This window comes from Phaenicophaeus curvirostris, chromosome 3 (genome assembly GCF_032191515.1).
Source record: "Phaenicophaeus curvirostris isolate KB17595 chromosome 3, BPBGC_Pcur_1.0, whole genome shotgun sequence".
Lineage (NCBI taxonomy): Eukaryota > Metazoa > Chordata > Aves > Cuculiformes > Cuculidae > Phaenicophaeus > Phaenicophaeus curvirostris.
This window is the reverse complement of record NC_091394.1, coordinates 79,929,195-79,949,216: the sequence shown is the minus strand read 5'-3', so window position 1 is coordinate 79,949,216 and position 20,022 is coordinate 79,929,195. Positions and strand designations below refer to the sequence as shown.

General features: G+C 37.5%; 1 protein-coding gene across 1 annotated transcript in view; it reads left to right on the top strand.

Annotated features, from left to right (window-relative positions):
* ANGPT1 (angiopoietin 1) overlaps nt 1-19,805 on the top strand; it is a 170,138-nt gene extending 150,333 nt beyond the window's left edge. The window contains exons 8-9 of the mRNA XM_069854533.1: nt 9,196-9,326; nt 19,331-19,805. Of these exons, the coding sequence (XP_069710634.1) occupies nt 9,196-9,326; nt 19,331-19,491 (292 nt within the window). The 3' untranslated portion in view covers nt 19,492-19,805. The remainder of the gene's footprint in view (nt 1-9,195; nt 9,327-19,330) is intronic.
* Nucleotides 19,806-20,022: the final 217 nt, after the last annotated feature.

Below are 20,022 nucleotides of genomic sequence, written 5' to 3'. Positions count from 1 at the left end.
ATAGTCTCTTGGCAGCTGCACACTCATTCCGTTCCAGCCACAATATAGCAATGCTGTAGTATGATTTGAGAGGGTCATTAGGTCATTAACACTGGAAAAAATTCAAAACCAGAATCTGCAAATGCCCAAGGCAGCAAAATTATGAAAGACAATTGTGGTGCTAGCACAGAATAAACAATCAAAAAGAAATTGATGAAAAGTTAATAGCAGACTATTTCCACTTCTATCAATAATGATTCATTTCCTTACATTCAAGCTCTTCATAAGGAGAAAAAACCCCCCCAGATATTATAAAGACACCTTATTCAGTTTCAGTTAAATATCATGCCAGTGGAAACATGAGGGAAATGATTGTTCAATCTAGATGCTATGTCCAATTCAGTATTTAAACAACTTCTTAATGGTGATTGCAGGTTACACCTCGTTCAACATTCAATTTGAGAAAATGAAAGTTCAGTGCTTAAATTTCGAGTCAGGAATTATGTGAGCTAGTGTGCCTGTCATCGTTTTTTTAGCCAACAGCCTTAGCCATTACACACAACTTAAAGGAGGAAAACCCCACATGCAGCAGACTTGATTCTTGAACAGTATTGTTCAAGTGTTGTTCATTTTACTTACAGTGTGTAAAAGTGTAAATGTCTAAATAAAGTGAATCACAAGGTCTCTCTTCTTATGAGAGGTACTTTGCCTCACTGACATTTTTGAAACAGTTTATTTCAAGGACATTGTCCTCTTTTTGTTTTACGCAAAACTGTTGGGATCTAAAGACAGCATTTCAGTGCCAGTCCCTGGTTTTTCTTTTATTTTTCTGCTCCTCTTTTATCTTATTCTTACCACTTGCTCTCATAGCAAACTGAATTGCTTGTGGTACTATATAGCACATTGGTTCTGGGTTTTTTCTGCAGAGCAGGCCTGATTAAGGGTTCATTATTTCACTGATTTGTGACCTGAAATGTTGTCATGACCACAGAACTTCAGAGAAACAGTCTAATATTAAGGAAGGGGCCAATATCAATTAAAATATCACATCAATTTCTGCTCTAAAAGGTAGTCTGTATCCTTGGAACATTTTTTTCAGGTATACTGCAGTTGTCCGCCAGGTTGTATAAGCATTTGATTGAACGTGGATGATAAAGAAAGCAGTGATGGTCCAGATAAAATAACAAGTTGTTCTTCACTTAGAAAGCTGCTTATAATATTTGTTAATGTAAAAACTAAACTAAACCTAAATGAAATATATATATAATTTTCTTGAACATAAAGAATTAAACATATTAAAAACTCATCTAATTTAGTGGCAGTGACTTCCTAATTAGAAAACGCTTATATATACAAAACCCTATGAATTTTCTTGTAATAAGCATAGTAGTTTGTCACTCCAATGAATATGTTGCTGCTGAATGCACAGATAATGCTTTTTGTAAAAAGATATTTATGCAATAATAACAAACATCCTTAAATAGGTTTTACTGATATCATAGATTCAGGCAAATACCGGGGAAAAAAAGAAAATGCAATTAGCTACATTTTGGTTTGCATCTCTGTACATTGTAAAGAATTTACACATTACAACAACATCTTCATGGACTCCTTCTAATTGCAAACAATAATATACAACATAGCAAAGTTTTACTTAGCATAATTCAACACTAGTCCTTGATTTGTGGTGCTTAACATTCCTATAGCACAACTATAGCTAATTTCAGCCATAATTCCAATACAGTCTTTACAAAGAAAAAAAACTAACCAAAAACCCCACAAAAATCCCCAAACAAATCAAAACGCTAACACCACCCAGCAAAAACCCACATTGATTACATACCATTTAAACACATTGATTTCAAAATATCAACATAGCTCAGTAAGATTTATATACATTTTTAATATACATCTACCTATAATATTAATAACTTTGACAGTTATTTATGATTAATTACTTTCAATTAAGTAAACCATGTGATCAATATTTTACTATGACCTTTAAATGATATTTTTCAATGGCATTGTGAGGTAGCAAAAAGGCAGTGTCATTATAGCAGTCATCAGAGTAAAAGTTAGCACTAGAAACTTGCTGATACATGAAGTTCTCTATTTCTGTTTTATCTAAAAGAGTTAATTAGGATAATGTATAACCTAAGTGGATGACAGTAGGCAATTAATGTCATGCTCAGTACAACTAAAGCATTGGTTTATGAAGTCCACTATTAAAATGTATCTGCATGTATTTCAACAAGCTGTATTTTTGCAGCTTTTGGAAATTCAAGCATATTTTGGAAGAATTTTTAAGTTTAAATTTTACTGGAGTTGTGAGGATCTCTTTCACTGGATTTTAAAACAGGATTAATTAATTTACAGATAAATAAAATTTAAAATAAATGTTCACTGAACTTTGCCATTAGCTTCAGTGGCTGCAAAACAGTTACACAAACATCACAAGGTTCATTAATTCAGTATAGATAAGTAGCAGGTGGTCTGATTACTTATATAAACATTAAAAAGTTTTAAAATATGAGTTTCTTCTGAGAGTCCCTGTATTTCTGTGCTGAAAAATCCTTTGAGGATCAATTTTGGCATTTCTGCAGTTGGCTTCAGCGAAACCCAGGAGATTTAGTAAAGTAGGGAAAAAATATTTTTACATTCTAAGTTGCATTTTATGTTTACTAACTTCCTCTAACCTTGGCATTGTCTGGGTCCTAGGCAAATGTTCAGATAACTTCTAATTTTGTATTTTATTTTTTTAAGAAGTTCATCCATCTTCAAGGCTATCAAAGCAATTTGTGTTATCATCTTAGTATATGTTCAGTGTTTCTGTCTGCCTAAAACAGTGATCGTCTCTAGTTATTTCAGGTTTGAAATTAATACAGTCATTATACATTCTCAATCAACATTTTATGTTTTATACAGCCATGAATCAGGACAAAAGTTTCTGTAGCATCAGAAAATCTTAGCACTTACATAGCTGGGAGGAGAGTGAGATATTTTCCCTCTAGTAAGATTTTAACTTTTCATTAATAAAAAAAGTAATAAATCTTGTAACTGAAAAGATTCATTTCAGCCTTCCATGGAAAAACAAATATTGGTGGGTGATTTTGTTTTAGCAAGTATTGTGTTGAAAAAGAGTTTTAACAGAAAATGGTAGTATCAGATTAATGCATCACATCTGTGTTGTGTTTGGTGAGAGATTAGAGTACAGGGAATTACTTCTGTTCAACACATCACTGTGACAGTAGCCTTTAAAGATGTTTCTGTCCCTGTTAGCAGCAAAGAACAGTGTTGCCGTATGTTTCCTCTCCATCACCACTGTTACTGACAGCTGCAAACCTAGCAGCTCACTTTGACACAGTGACTGTTTCCATGACTTCTTTAGCGTGTATTTCAAGTACTAGACGCATATGTTTGCTTTTTCACTGTCCAGAATAAACATATTTATAACATTATTTGCAAGCTGTGACAAAGAACCATTTGTCTGCATCCAGTGGCCATTTCATCCCGTTTGTCTTATGGTAGTAAAAATTTCTCTGATGGTAAATTTGGTCACCTTTAATGAGCCCTGCTCAGTATACTTGTTCTGAATGAGTACATCTCTTTTGACAGTTATTAAAGAAATTCAATAGAGAAAAATTTAATTTCACAGAATCATAGCAACATAGAATGGTTTAGGTTGGAAGGGATTTTAAAAATCATCTAGTTCCAACCCCACCGCCATGGGCTGGGACACCTCTCACTAGACCAGCCTGCTCAAAGCCCCATCCAACCTGACCTTCAACACTTCAAGGGAGGGGACATCCACAACTTCCCTGGGCAACATGTTCCAGAGTCTCACTACCCTCAGTGAGAAGAATTTCTTCCAAATGCCTAACCTAAATCTTCCCCCTCCAATTTAAAGCCATTTCCTCTCACCCTATCACCCTACACGCTCTTGTAAAAAGTCTCTCCACAGTTTTCTTGTAGGCCCCCTTCAGGTACTGGAAGGCCGCTACAAAGTCTTCTCAGAGCCTTCTCTTCTCCAGGCTGAACAGCCACAACTCTCTCAGCCTGTCCTCATAGCAGAGGTGTTCCAGCCTTCTGATCATCTTTGCAGCCCTTCTCTGGACCTCTTCCAACAGTTCCATATACTTCTTACGTTAGGGATTCCAGAACTGCACAGAGTACTCCAGGTGGGGTCTTACAAGGGAGGAGTAGAGGGTGAGAACTGCCTCTGTCAACCAGCTGGCCAAACTTCTCTTGGTGAAGCCCGGGATAAGGTTGGCCTTCTGGGCAGTGAGCATACATTGGCAGCTCACGTCGAGCTTCTCATCAACCATCACCCACAAGTCCTTCTCTGCAGGGCTGGTCTCAATTATTTCATCCCCCTTCCTGTATTGAAACAGGAGATTGCTCTGACGAAGCAGAAGGCTTGCCCAGGTCCCTCTGGATGACATCCTGCCTTTCTGATGTGACAACTGCAGCAATCAGCTTGGTGTCATCTGCAAACTTGCTGTGGGCACATTTGATCTCACTGTCTGTATCATTGATGAAAATATTAAACAGGAATTGTCACCAATATGGATCCCTGAGGTACACCACTCCTCACAGATCTCCATCTGGACATGGACCCATTGAGCATTGTTCTCTGGATATTTTCTTGCTTATTTGAACATGAAATTTCTTTTCCCTCCTAATTTGTAAATCTGAGCAGTGTTCTGCTCCTTTCCTTGATCTTCAAAATTTCAGTACTGTCAGAAGTGTGAAGATTGGAGATGTATCCCTGAAACTTCTCCTTGACTTTTGACTGGAATGTGTTGCTAAAGATAAAAATTTTTGAACTTACTTTCCTTTATCTGCTTCAAGAACAACCATGAGGAGTTCTGCTCTGAATCACCCCAAATCACCACCTTTTATGAGAGGGAAATCATGTTCTAGTAAATATTCAGAGTTTATTTTGAAGTTTCAATCCTAACAATCTGAATCTAAGAGTACTAAAAAATTAACTAAGTCCAAGTGGTGAGATATCTACTGGCTGCCTGGGAGCTAGCAGGATCATCAGTTGCCCTGCTGCTATGCAGACTTGCTATCTCAAGTCATGCTGATTCAGACCCATATGACTTGAACTGAAGGTCAGAAAAAAAGAATCAACTGCTTCAGGACAGATTTTGGGTTTGATTGTCATTTTTTTCCTAACTGTTGAGCCATGACAGTTTAGGGAGACCTGGTTTGTGCTGTGGTTCATCTGTACCCTGCTGCAGTACGGCAAGCCTAAACTAGAATTTAGAGCTAAGCTAAGCAAATTATTGGAGACCTACTGGACAAATAGTGTTGAGGGGAAGTCAAATATAACTGGCAAGATCTAAATCTGTGCTGAGTGGAATGTTTATAAAATATCAGGACAAGAGTATGAGCTTGTAAATAATCCTAGTGCCCTACTCCTTTGGGGAAAACATTGCACACTAAGTATTATAAATTTCTTTATTGCTTTCTTATATTATATGATTTTTTTTACTGGACTAAGTGGGGTTTATAGTGTTGATTGTTAATAAAAAAATCTGGCTAGCATTGTCTTTCTGATTTAAATAAACAGCATTTGCATTGTATACTGGCTTTATGAGACTTCCGTGAGCTTTAGCATTGCTGATGTACTGAGGATGTATGGCTATTTAGAAGTAGATTGTAGATATCATATGACAAAGTAATTTTTCTATCAACACAACTTCAGGAAAGTTTATTTTGTTCTGCAAAAAATTAGGCACAGTTTGCAAAACAAGGCAAAAGTCCAGTGAGTGAAGATGGGATCAATTCCAGCCTTTGTAGAGAACAAAGAAATGGACTTGAGCAAATAAAGATCTTACAGTAATCTTGTCTAAAATAAGCATCCTTTGAGAGAGTAACATGGTAATTGTGGGATAATTGCCACTGTGACTGGACATTAGCTTAATGCAATGGCCTTCCTGGATTCCTATGCCTAGATTGTTACTTGTTAAATTTCTAAGAACCTTCATGATCTTTTATTGAGGCTCACATTTCACCTTATCAATATTTGTGTTATCTAAGGATATTTGGCTATCAATGGTATTTATATTTAATCCCTTAAATTGTGTATGTGTATGTGTATGTGTATGTGTATGTGTATGTGTATGTGTATGTGTATGTGTGTGTACTTATCTATATATATAATTTACTCCAAGGATTAAGTCCAAAGGTATTCAGTCATGAGGCTCAGATAAAGTGACACACAGTATTAAAATTAAATAGGCAGTATAGCTACTTTGAAAAAATATTCTTGACAGTTCTCTTCTCTTAATAATTTTTTATTTTCACATGTTCATACTTATCATCTATTTTTTCAGTTTTTAAAGATGAAGAAAGGACATACAGGAAGAATTTCAATGAAAACTAGAGGAAGTTTTAGTCAGTCCAAAAGTGTCAATCCCAGATCTCTATAGTCCTTAGTCCTATGCCTTCACATCCTAGACAACTTAGTAATCTCACTGCGATATCTAGAAGAGGCTTTTCTGTAATGAGTTCCCTTGACTAGTTTAATTAGATTGGCTTTGTTTGGATCTAATATCTACCCAGAGATGTATGGCAGACAAAAAAAAGGGAAAAAGACTAAAATTCAGAAAAGCTGCCATATAGTGCCTATGTGTTCCCTCTACTCCCTTTTGTAAGCAGAACTTCAACCACAAAATTCTGTGGGAGAACTGTGTTTTATTAAAATCTCAGTTTGAGGGACAGACTATCCACATCTCAGAAAAAATGCTAATGGCTTAACTACTGCTGTGTAGGCTAGAACGGGTAAGGGATGCCCTCTACTTCTGCTGTTAACACTGTTTGCAGTGTTAGATAGATACTTTGCAGTGAAGTATCTGTCTTCCATGTAAACAAATCGAGCAATGACATTGGTAAAAAATTCGCTTTTTTATTCATTCATAGTCATTGGAAAAAAATATAACAATGAAAGAGGCAGTGACAATAATCATTAACTCATAACTACTCTGCTTGTTCACTGTGCTTGTGGGAGAAGTTGGGAAGGCATTTTCAAGGATAGCATTCCCACCTGTAAATCCCAAAAACAAAGAGGCATCTCTCCTGCTTTTCACACTTAAGTTCAGCTTCTGCTCTAGTGGCTCATTATACGTGTTACATTCAACTTTTAAAAGATATACTTGCCATCTTCAATAACGTTACAAGAAACAGAGCTCATGTTTCTCAGTGTCTCTCCAATAGAGAAGTCTACCCTACTAGACGTAAAATCATATTCTTGGTTAGCCCTGTAAGCTCATGTATTCCTGCCTGTAGAGCTTCAGCAAGACAGGTGAGGGATGCTCCTTACACTCTCTCTTGCACCAGTGTCTAGGGCTTGCTCCTGAGATGTAAGGATTATGGCTTCCTGTTTATCCAGTAGACACAGAAATTCTGTATCCTCCTTCCTGAATACAAAGTTATAATAGTAAAGGATACCTTGTCTTCTAGCAATATTTTATGAAAAACAACCCACAACCAAGAACCAAGAATGTACTGGCCAGATGTCTGATGCAGATAGTTGTGTACAGCAAGCAGATTTTGCTGCATCTGTCTCCCAGTGACTTCTGTCAGAAGCAAGGGAAACCACTGTATGCAACCTCCTCTCCTCTCCTCTCCTCTCCTCTCCTCTCCTCTCCTCTCCTCTCCTCTCCTCTCCTCTCCTCTCCTCTCCTCTCCTCTCCTCTCCTCTCCTCTCCTCTCCTCTCCTCTCCTCTCCTCTCCTCTCCTCTCCTCTCCTCTCCTCTCCTCTCCTCTCCTCTCCTCTCCTCTCCTCTCCTCTCCTCTCCTCTCCTCTCCTCTCCTCTCCTCTCCTCTCCTCTCCTCTCCTCTCCTCTCCTCTCCTCTCCTCTCCTCTCCTCTCCTCTCCTTCAGGTATTTGTCACGTTTTAGACCCAACCCAACTAATTTTGGCCACTCAAACCCCACCCCCACCCCCACCCCCAAACAAAGGGGAGAGCAAAATGAAAGGGATAAGAGAGGAAAAAGACATGCAGGTTGGAAACTAAAACTACAATTGAATGATAATAGCAATAGTAATAATGATGTAATAAAATATATACAAATATCTGAGATCCTTGATGAGCATACATCATCACAAATGCTGTAGAGCAAATATGAGGGAATGTGTCCAAGGCTAGAAGGGACCCGGGATCCGGGATTAGGAACAAACAGAGAGATAAGGTCCTCACTGGATGTCGGCCATCCCAGAAAGGGGATGAGACCCTCGTGATCTCTCAGTTATATACCAAGTATGATGTATATGGTATGGACTACTCTGTTGGTCAGTTTAGGGTCAGCTGTCCTCCTTGCAGGTGTGGCGCTTTTTTGTCAGTGTGAGGATAGCCTTGGTTACTATAGGAATAAGTATGAACATTGGCCTTTCTGCATACCAATATGCTGTTAAGAGTTCTAGAGAGGAACACTGTGTTAAAAACATGCAGTTGGCTTTCAGAGAATGAAGTTACTTACACGAGACTGAGTTAGAGTCAGAAACTAATCCTATTTAACTCAAACCACAGCAGCATTACAGCACTGAGCACCACAAACTCTGTTACTTGCTGGAACTGGGATTAGGCTCGTAGCTCATGGTTGTGGTTTCATGTAGTTGACAAGGCTTCTTGAGAAATTGGATAATTAACATTGCAAATCATGAAGACTTTTGTGGCTGGAGCTCTAAGTTATTCTCCATTCATCACTCAGAGACAGCTTTGGCAGAACTGGGTTGCTGGCTTGTGCTGTAACTGGTGGAATTAAAAATTCTGAAACTGCTGAAATTCTCTTTCGAGCCCAGGGATTAATAATGTGGCTGCTGTTAATTGGGAGTTCTGTTTCTGTGCCACAGTAAAGAGACCAGATACTCAAAGACTCAGTTATTCTGTCAATGTATTCCAGATCTCTGGGCACTTGTCCGCATTCTCTTTTCTGTTTCTGACTCCTTATACTACTTGTTGCTTTTTCTGGTGCAGATTCCTTGTGCTGTGTTCTGCTGTGGGGCAGGGGCAATGTGCTACTACAGATACATTAAAAAACACTGAATGTCCCCATTTTACACCTGAAACAACAAAGAGATTGAGCCAAATGCCAAGATATTTCTGAATTTTCTGAGTGTGCTTCATAAAACACAAACCTGCTGTGGAAGGAGATCTGGATCTTTTTCTTTTTGGTGACACCAATTGTTTTCTCTTGGTATTTCAGGCTTTATTTGAAAGGTCACAGTGGAACAGCTGGAAAACAGAGTAGCCTGATCTTACATGGTGCTGAATTCAGTACAAAAGATGCTGACAATGACAACTGCATGTGTAAATGTGCTCTCATGTTGACTGGAGGTGAGTACAAGAAGTCTGAATATATGTAGTACACTGATAGGTACCTACTCTGTTTTTCTAAAACCACCATGGATGAAGTTGCCCTCATAGTTGTGCAAATTCTGTGTGAAAATTCCTTTTGTTATCATTAGTCCTACTCTTTTCTGTATACGTATCGTGGTAGCGCAAATACCTCAAGTTTCCTGTCAGCAGGAAAGGGATTCAGAGATGCTGTTGCTACAATTCTGCGTTGAAGCAGTTGCAACAACATTGAGCTTGAAGGCATATTACTGCTGAGGCAGGAAAGGCAATGTAAGAGGGAATAAGCTTAGAGATGAAGAAGAGGAGAAGAATTTTATGAGAAGTGGGAAAACGAGCCAGAAAAAAAGAAGAGAGAAAATGCAGGGAAATAGATAACACAAGGTAAAATTTAAAACCAATCAGAATCTGGGCTTACAATATATTATATGTTTCCCTGTGATTCTGCCATTGAAATAATGATTCAGCTTTCTATCTTATATATATGAGCATAATACACATAATACGGCATGACCAGCAGGTCCAGGGAGGTTATTCTCCCTCTGTACTCGGCACTGGTGAGACCACTCCTCGAATACTGTGTTCAGTTCTGGGCCCCTCAACACAAGAAGGATGTTGAGGCTCTGCATCAAGTCCAGAGAAGAGCAACGAAGCTAGTGAAGAGGCTGGAGAGCAGGCCTTATGAAGAGCGGCTGAGAGAGCTGGGGTTGTTTAGCCTTGAGAAGAGGAGGCTGAGGGGAGACCTCATTGCTCTCTACAACTCCCTGAAAGGAGGTTGTGGAGAGAAGGGAGCTGGCTTCTTCTCGCAAGTGACAGGGTACATGACGAGAGGGAATGGCCTCAAGCTGCGCCAGGGGAGGTTTAGGCTGGGCATTAGGAAAACATTTTTCACAGAAAGGGTCATTGGGCACTGGAACATGCTGCCCAGGGAGGTGGTTGATTCACCTTCCCTGGAGGTGTTTAAGGGATGGGTGGACGAGGTGCTGAGGGGCATGGTTTAGTGTTTGATAGGAATGGTTGGACTCGATGATCCAGTGGGTCTCTTCCAACCTGGTTATTCTATGATTCTGTATATGTATGTAGACACATTTAATGTAATGGCTAATTCACTCACCTGTGAAAGACTATACCTGCATCTCCCTGTTCAAATTGTGGCTCTTAGCTGTTCTGGAAGATTTAAAACAGTATCCTTAGTGACCTGAGTTGAACTGCAGAAGGAAAGAAGAAGAATCAAGGTCGGGGAGAGCACAAAGAAGTTATACTGGGGTAATGTAAAGCACCAAGTCAATCTGATTGCCAGTAAGTATAGTGCGCAAGACTGATATTTGCTCCCTCAAATGCAAAGGAATAATATCTGTGATTATCTCTCCATACATCTAAAGCTCTGCACAAGTGTGAGAACTTTCCCTGGCAAATAGGCTAATTCCTAGTCCCTGTATGGGCAAGCTCATTTTTATCTCTAGGACACCACATTAAAGCAGAAAGCTGAAACTGGGATTCTTTGATTCATTGGCTGCATGACCAAGAAAGGCCCTTATCTTTATATCTGATCTTCAGAGACGCTCCCTCAGTGATTTCTAACTTTCCTGGAAAATATCCTATAGCATATAAATTATTCAGTGTTTTGGATCAAACTGTTAAACTGATACTATTTGTGGTTACTGGCACTCTGACTGAATCCAGCTCAGGTCACATTCAGGCATGTATGAGCCTCTAATGCCATCATCTGTGAACAGAAGATGGGTTTCCATCACTGGGAATTTATATCAAATGCATAACCTAGCTCTTTTGTTAATTGGAAGTGACCTAGTTGGGAAAGCCTTTAAGGAGACAATTTTTCAAACTGCCCTAAATCCCTCTAGTGATATTTTACTAAAAATCATCATGGGAAATTTCTTCCAGTAGACAGGTAATCCTTTCCACGTCTGTAAAGAAAGAGGCTAACCAGGTAGCTCTGGAAACAGGTAAAACATAAGTCTTACTTCAGGGCAGGCCAAAGTCTAGTGAGAATTTCCTAAACATGAGTTGTGTCTGTGCTGAAGTGCAGACTCATTCATGTATCCAAGCTGCCTGGAAATAAATACTTCTGCTTCCAGACAACTACTTCTGGGATCTGAGGGGTTTGTTTATTTTTCTGCCCTGACTTCTATGGCAGGTCAATGCCCCGACAGGGCAATCCTGCTGTTAAACAACCATTCTACAAGGTTCACATATATTTTGTTGTAGCAGCCGTGTAAATCAACAGGAAAACCACGTATTGGAATATACTGTTAGCAAATGTAAGGGATAAGGAAGAAGGGGCAGAATTACCAAAGGCTGGGGAAAAAAATAGAACAAATTACTGCAAAGCAAAAGGAGATACAGCTAGCCCTTGAAGACAGGAAAGTCTAGTCTTTGGACTAGACTCTGAGTGCTAGTCTTTTGGAGATAGGCTGTACAGGACTGAGTAATTTGTAATTCTTCAGGGAAAGAAGGAGTTCTCCTCAAACACTCTGCTATGATTTGTTTCTTGGAATGATTCTCTCTTACCTTGAAAAATATCAGAAATTTAATTAAATAGCAAAACATTTGTTTAGTGAGTATATTTCAGTTTTCTACCACAGATAAAGACTGATTAAGAAAAGTAGAAATCATAACATGTTTTGGAAAACCTCTTTTTTTTCTAAAAGATATTAAACTTTCTGTTAGTTTTGGCAACATCACAGAGAGCTCTATAACGATGAATGATATGAAATCTACAGACAGGTTTCTAGCTATCTTGACAGTTTGGGTGAGCCTGTTATCTCTATGAGGTGAACTGAATGTATTTATGTCAGGAATAAAGGATGAGATAAGCTGAAGCTCAGGATTGTGATATGGTTATAGTCAAGACTGAAAATAGAAATGTAATAAAAACACACAATTCTCTCTCTGATGTCAGTAGCTGTCAGTTTTATTTGGTCTATATCAAAACTATTATCCTCTCTCCTTCTTTCTCTCCTCCTTCTTCCCAAGAGGAAGAAATCAAATAGTTGGAGAATAATACAGTAGCAGAGGGTGTGTATTTTTATGTGTGTGTATTTCTTTTTCCTTTCAAGAGCCATTCTATGCTATTTGACTCTATCTTAACGTTGATTTTAGGCAATGGCTTCAAAAGTACATGCATGAGTTGGATTCTTAACCCCTGTGAACTTTACATAATGGTTAAATATTTTAGCTGCTTTTTCATGCCTTGGAAAATTTAAACTAAACATGCTTGATTTACTTTAGAGAGAGACAAAACACACTTATCCAAACAACTTTTTCATTTAAACATAACACTTGTCAAAATAGTAGAAAAATTTTTATGTCATGAAAATACCTGTTAAGAACTGATAAAATATCTCAGCCTAGTAAACTGAACAGAAGGTTATATATTACAAGCATCATTCTGAAGAGTACCCCAGCGAGATACATACACAGCTTTTTGCAAGAAACGGCACTTACAATGCAACAAACTGTCACCAAAATGAAGTGTTTGGTAGATGTCTAAGATAGACTAGAAAACCATTTAACATCTCTGCATCCGATACAAGGGCACAAGGTTGTTAGAGCTTCCCATCAGAATGACCTGAGAGCTGAGCCCCAGGAAAAGTTTGTGTAATGGTTTTCAGTCACTGGAAAGTGACTTATGGTAACTTAGCCCATAGTGGAAGTGTCTTAAGGTAATTTGATTTGTCTTGCATTGAATGTGGTTTGAGATGTTTGCACACAGGTGGTAAGAAAGAATATTGCTAAACTTCTGATCCTCGAATTAGTTTGACAAAAGTGACCAGGAACATTTCTAGATGTCTTGCTGAGACTGAAACAGCTTACAATTACTTAAATAATTTCTGCTATTTTACTGGAAGCTGAGGTCCATCCAGCTGCAGTCTCCTTTCTCTGACTGCAGTCAACTGCAGATGCCTCAGTATGGGCATAAAAACAATGCAAATAAATTATGCTTCTCCTGAGTATTTTCCCAGTATCTCTTGCATATCAGGAGCTTCCTGAGTCAGAGATGATTCCCCTGTATTTTGTAATCCTCAATGGATTTTTCATCTATTATGTGAGAGACTGCTCAATAACAGTCCCAAACACTGATGCACTCCTTGACTGGTTTTTTCACTATTTTTTAATCCAAGTGGTGTATTTTCTGTATTTTCTGAATCTCTGGCATGAATGGTATGGAGGGTTCTTGCCATGACTTGGAGGGAAGTTCTTGGCTGAATCTGGCAGTACATTATCCAATCAGAAACTGCCACAGCTTCTCTTATATTTTGTTTGAAGCAAAAACTTCAAAAGTAACAACCTCAGCACACTTAAAAGTGTCCAACTTGGACCTCTGGATATACATTTACTAACATAGGAAACTTAAAAAGCACCATTCATTAAGTACAATTTATGTTGCCCAATATTTTTATAGATATACATAACAAGAATGCAGATAATTATTTGATTTATGCTGGAAATATTAGAAATATTTCATTAGACTTACGACTATTCAGCACTTTAAACAAAGTCATTACTATATTGCTATGTTTATCAGGGTTAATCACAGACAATACTAATAGAGTATTAGGAAAACACCAAGTCACTAACTTAAAAATTGTTGTATCAATACATTTAGAAGATCAACACATGGAAATCAGTCTGCAAGTTTCATGGTTTTTTTACCTCATAAATAGGTCCTTACAAAAAGGAATGTGCTATCCAGTTGACATGAAAAGCTAGTGCCTTTTCTTCTTATGTCCTGACAGTCAATTTCTGATTTAATCTTCAGAATGTCAAGTATCGATTCCTAAGTGACTGTCTGGTCAATTCAGTGGTCCATCAAATAAAGAACATTGGCCAGGAAATAACTTCCAAAGGTCATTTAGTCTCTTTCCAAGACAGATTCTTATCTGTTTCTAGTGATAAAGATTCATTCTCAAAGTGTAATTTGTTATGGAGTTCAGGTACAATTAATATAAAAAGGGTTTGCTGACTAAACTAATTCTGTGTTAATTTAAGTGCATTCCATAATATCTGATTCTCCATTACTGAGAAGCATAGACCATTTTTTGCATTCCTTTCCTTTTTTTTTTTTAGCAGTCTTCTTCTAATTTGAGATTGTTGGCAATCTGTCTTTTAAATTCTGTACTAAATCATTCCTCTTACATTCATTCTTTCTCACTCTGCCCAGTGGCTCGACATATAGCTTGAGATGTCATCCAAAACTGCACCCAGTCTTCTAGGTGAAGTTACCAATGCAAAGTCAGTCAATGTCTAAGTATTACCATCTAACTTCTTTGAAGCACGGAATGTCAGAAACATTGAAATCTTTCAGAAATTAAATTGTTATGTCTTTTGAACAATGCATATAATTTCAATGTTTTTGCATTAGAAATTGTTCTTACTGACTTTGTTGCCAAATGCTCTAAATTTTATGGACATAGAGGGCTAGAAATAAATATTGGCTTTTCATAGGACACATACATTACAAAAAATGATTCAAATACTATCCATTCAAATGTACTTTGGATCTTATTGAATGGATAGTATTGCATTTGAAGGCATCCATCGCATTCAGAAGGGAGAGCGGAGAGATGTGTGAAGAAAGGGTCTGCCATCAAACTTGTTTGGTTTAGACACCTATTCTTTTAGTAAGGCGACTAGGAATCTCTCATTGAACCTTAGTGATAATTAGCAAGTTCCCAATGCAAGCTGAATGTACAGTGCACTCATTGATTGATGAGTACAGGGTTACTAAGAAAGAATTTTATATATTTTACAGACATCTATGCTTAATTATGATTTATACAGCAAGAGAAAAAAAGAAAGCTCCTAGATTGGCATATAAAAGTCTTTTTAATATTTTTTTTTGACAAAGTAAATTCTATCATATATATCTACACTTGTGTCTTCAGAAAACCATTATGAAATACAGCCGAGGTTTTCTTTTGTGTAGTATCATTAGTTATTTGAGTAATGCTCCTTCATAAAGTAGTATTTTACAAGTCCACAAAGTGTGAGCATGCTTCTATTGCTCCAGAGAGGCAGCTGTCTACAGCAGGGATTCATTTGTAAAACTGAATTTTTAAACAATTTATTAATGTATTATCTAAATAATTTTTTGTTTGGAGAATATACTTTACGACCTAAGGATTCTTATTGCAGAGATGGTACTGCTGCTTGTATTAGAGGTGTGCTAACCTTAAAAGACGGAACTGACCCTCAGTTCAAACAAGCAATTAATGACTTCACAATCACCACAACTAGAAGAAACTATTTATGTCTCTGAATAAATACTCCACCTTCTCATGAAAGCTTCCTCTGCATCACTTCATTAGTCACTTCAAAATCTGACTTCTATTATTATTTCTCACAATGCCCATGATACATGATTCTCATGCCCAATTCATATATCCCAGAGAAATCAATGCCAAAAGTTATTAACTATGTGAGGTTAAAACCTTACTGATATTCAAATAATATTAATAATACTTACTTGGGAAAGGCACTACCCTGAAGTGAAAACTAAGCCAGATTCTTCATTGGAGGAAAATTCTTTGAACTCCAAGGAATAAACCAACATCTAGCTACTGGGAGTAACTAGAGGAAATGGCCTAAAGTTGTGCCAGGGGAGGTTTAGATTGGATATTAGGAACAACATTCTGTACTGAAAGAGTGGTCAAGAATTGGAACAGGCTGCCCAGGGAAGTAGTGGAGTCATCATTCCTGGAGATGTTCAAAAAGTGTGTAGATGTGGCACTTTGGGTCATGGTTTTGTAAACATGATGGTATTGGGCTGTCAACTGGACTTTATGATCTTAGAGGTCTTTTCCAAACTTAATAATTTTATGATTCTACAAGATTTTTCCTAGAACATTTCCTTTGCACCCATTCAAAGATGTGGAATTTGGTATTGAGACATTTAGTAGGTAGTCTGGTGATAATCTGAGGTCCTATGGGGAATGAAGATTTTAGAGGACTACAGGGAAGAATGGAAAGAAATAACTATATGAGGGAGGAAAAAAAGCCCAAACCCCACAACATTTTTTAAAAAAAGAGAGAAAACGAGCCAAATATTTTAATGTAGTATCAGGAAACATCTTTAAAAAAAATCATACAGTCTCACTAACAAGAACATCATAATAGAAAAAAAAAAGATACTGTTTAAAATGCATTTTGAATGAAATATTTATTTAGAAGAAAACTATGATAAGAGATTTGAGCAGGTCCTCTCAAATGTTCTGTAAAGTTTTGTGGTTTTCCTATTCATTCAATTTTTAACATAGACTTAGTAGGGCATCATTGAAAATCATGTTCCTGAAAAGAACATTTACACATCTATCACTGTTCCTTTAAGGTGAAATGGTAACTAGCGCAGCTTGCAATGTCTTCATCCCAACACCACCAAAAAGAACCCAGCTGCATCTGTGTTCCAGCTTTGAAAAATGAGGATTAGACTTTCTCTGTTTAACTTTGCCTTAAGTTTCTGCAAGATTATATTCTCGTTACAGTAAAACATCAGCTGTACGGCTTTCTTTTTCTTTTGTTACTGCCCCCTTAGGTATAACATCGTAATCAAAGGGAGGTCAATTGTATCAAAATAGAAGTTTGCCAGAATTTATCTGGCATAAATGCTTCCCTCAAGATTTCATTATGAAGTGTTACTTCTGAAAAAAGCCCACTAAGTATTATCCAAAATCTATGAAATTACTTTACAAGGCTAAAAACATAATTTACATGGATCTAAATACAAAGGACAGAGTAAGCTCTGGATATGAAGGCTAAACATGGTCAACATCATATCAGTAGTAACAAGGCACAGTTTAAAACAGAATGCATTTCTTATAGGTAGATAAAAGGCTAACCACCAAACATTGTGAAATTAGAGGATTCACTAGGGCAGTGCACAACGTTTAAAAGAAGCATTTGTCTGCATAATTCCATTTCCAGAAGTCAGAGTGGCATTTAACTACCAAAAGCTCAATGGCATCAAGCCATCACCTAACCTTTATGATCTTATTTGCCTTCATGAAAGCAAATATTAGTACAACCATATTACATGAAAAGATGTGTAAGACCTGTGTTAAAGACTCATAAAGATTATGGATCTTATTTGCCTTCATGAAAGCAAATATTAGTACAACCATATTATATGAAAAGATGTGTAAGACCTGTGTTAAAGACTCATAAAGACTATGGGTCTTACTGTGAAATAAAAAACAGCAGAAATCTTTCAGAAAAATAGAGCTATTTATTATTAAGGTCAACATATTTTTAACATGGATAATATTAGCTCTTTGCCGTCTGGGGATCCATTCTGCCTTTCTCAGTCTGAACTAAGCATCTTTCTGGTACATTACATAGATAGCCTGTAAGGTGTTGGAGAGAAAATTCTATTCCCATAAAGATATACAGGAAAACCCCCACTAGTTTCAGTGAACTCAGCATGTTATCTAGTTTATCTTTGTCAGTTTGTGTTCTGTTATCTCAGTGTTGCCAAGTTTCACATTATTTGGATTTTTCCTTAAGAGTTTAACTGCCATGACAATCTGAAATTCATCTTAACAATGAAAGATCTTGGTGATGCAGACAAAAGCTGATTAATTTCGTCTTAAAGCAACAGTTTAAAAAAATCCAAACATTCACAATGTATTTCACCTTTGACTCCGTTTTCTCCATCAGTAAACAGATACACAGATAACTTCACTGGGGAAGTCTAAAGGTGAGAAGACTATTTTGCATACTGCTTGCAACCAAACCTACACTTCTAGCAAGGTTGAATTTTATGCATTCAGTTATACAAATGATAGCAAACTCTCTGCCATTGTTAAAAATACTATTTTATTTCTGGTTTCTTTTCAGTGCTATGTTAGCAAAGCACTAACAGAGGTGGAGGTATGGCTCTGCGTGCATTTTCTTTGCAGAAAACTCAGGTGTGGTGAGGTCAGTGGTTGCCAGTGAAGACTGAAGCAAAGAGTTATTCAGTAGCTCAGCCTTCTCCTTGTCTGTTGATTCAAGGTCACAATTTTTGTTCATTGTGAGGGTGCACTTTCTCTAACCTTCCTTTTCTGGAATCATCTACCCATGCATACAGATATTCTGACTGCCAGTGCCCTACAGCATTATATTTGTCTTCTTCACTTGGCCCTTCCATCAGTTTGCTGAGTCATGTTTATAAATTTATCATACGTTTTAAACAGAATACCTGTCTCCTTGTACACCATTCATTGTACACAACACAGTGGATGCCCCATACCTTGTGATGTTCAAGGACAGGTTGGTTGGGGCTTTGAGCAACCTGATCTAGTGAAAGGTGTCTGCCACGGCAGAGGGGTTGGTACTTGATCATATTTACAGTTTCTTCCAACCCAAACCATTCTATAATTCTATTCTAGGATTTTATGATTCTGAATATTGATTATCTATCACTACAATATTGTAATTACCATAACAGGGCAACACCACCCATGTTTCCTAGGAACATCTAATCTGAGGGCAAAAGGAAACTGTCTAAGCAATTAACAATCACAGTTAAAGCAACAGAAAGGGAGCAGTAAATAAAATCAAATCATGCTTGTACTCACAATAGTTAAATAAGTGAAATTATGGAAAAATTTTATGAATCATAGGTCTTTTTCTGAGATTTATATAAGATGGGTGAACTGTAATACTGCTTAAATGTGCAAGGCAGTTTATTTGCCTTTGCTGTTCTTGTTCTTGCTGCAAAATCTGTGTATAAAACCAGAATGAGTTAGGACTTAAAAATTTTTTCCAGCTCTGTAGATCAAAAATTTTTCCAGCTTTAATTCCTCCAGCACTGCTGGCTACAGAATGCACAAAACAGCAACAAAAGAAATATGAAAATGCTACCACCACCACACCAGGAATATTTGTGAGCCTGAGAATACCAGAATTTGCTAATCAACTCAGCCTATAAAACAAAATAAAAATGCTTAGTGCATCTGCAGTTTTATTGTTTGTCTTAATGTTTTCAGGTTGGTGGTTTGATGCCTGTGGCCCCTCCAACCTCAATGGGATGTTCTACACTGCTGGGCAAAACCATGGAAAGCTCAATGGCATCAAGTGGCACTACTTTAAAGGCCCCAGCTACTCCTTGCGCTCCACCACCATGATGATTCGACCCTTGGACTTTTAAAGGCATTCAATGTTGGATCCCAGAACACACCAGAATGACGCTGCCTTCAGCAGCACCTCTATCACTGTCTGAAGGTAAAAGGTGAAGGGCATTCTTGAAAGCAACATGTAGGGATGATGCAAAGTCTCTTCAACACCACATCATAAGCTGCAAAAACTCTCCAACAGTTACCCCATATTTTGATAACTGGGGGAGGCTTGGTTTAAGAAGAATGATTTTCCAGAGATGGACAACTGGACCTGGTTATTCAGTCTGAATCTGGTGCTTGTCAGTGGATGTCCTTTCTTCTTTTTTTTCAATAAGAGATACCAAAACATACTAGATTATTCATAACAGCATCAGGATTTGAAGAACTGAAATATATGAACCACATTCTATTGAGCAGTATGTTATTCAGCAGTGATATGCCAACATTGTAACCATGAGAAAGGATTATGGAGACATAAAATGCATCTAAAACGCCCCAGGTGACTACTCCAAATACTATTTTTCTTAAATGAACTTAATTCGAGTGGTGGATGGATTTATGTT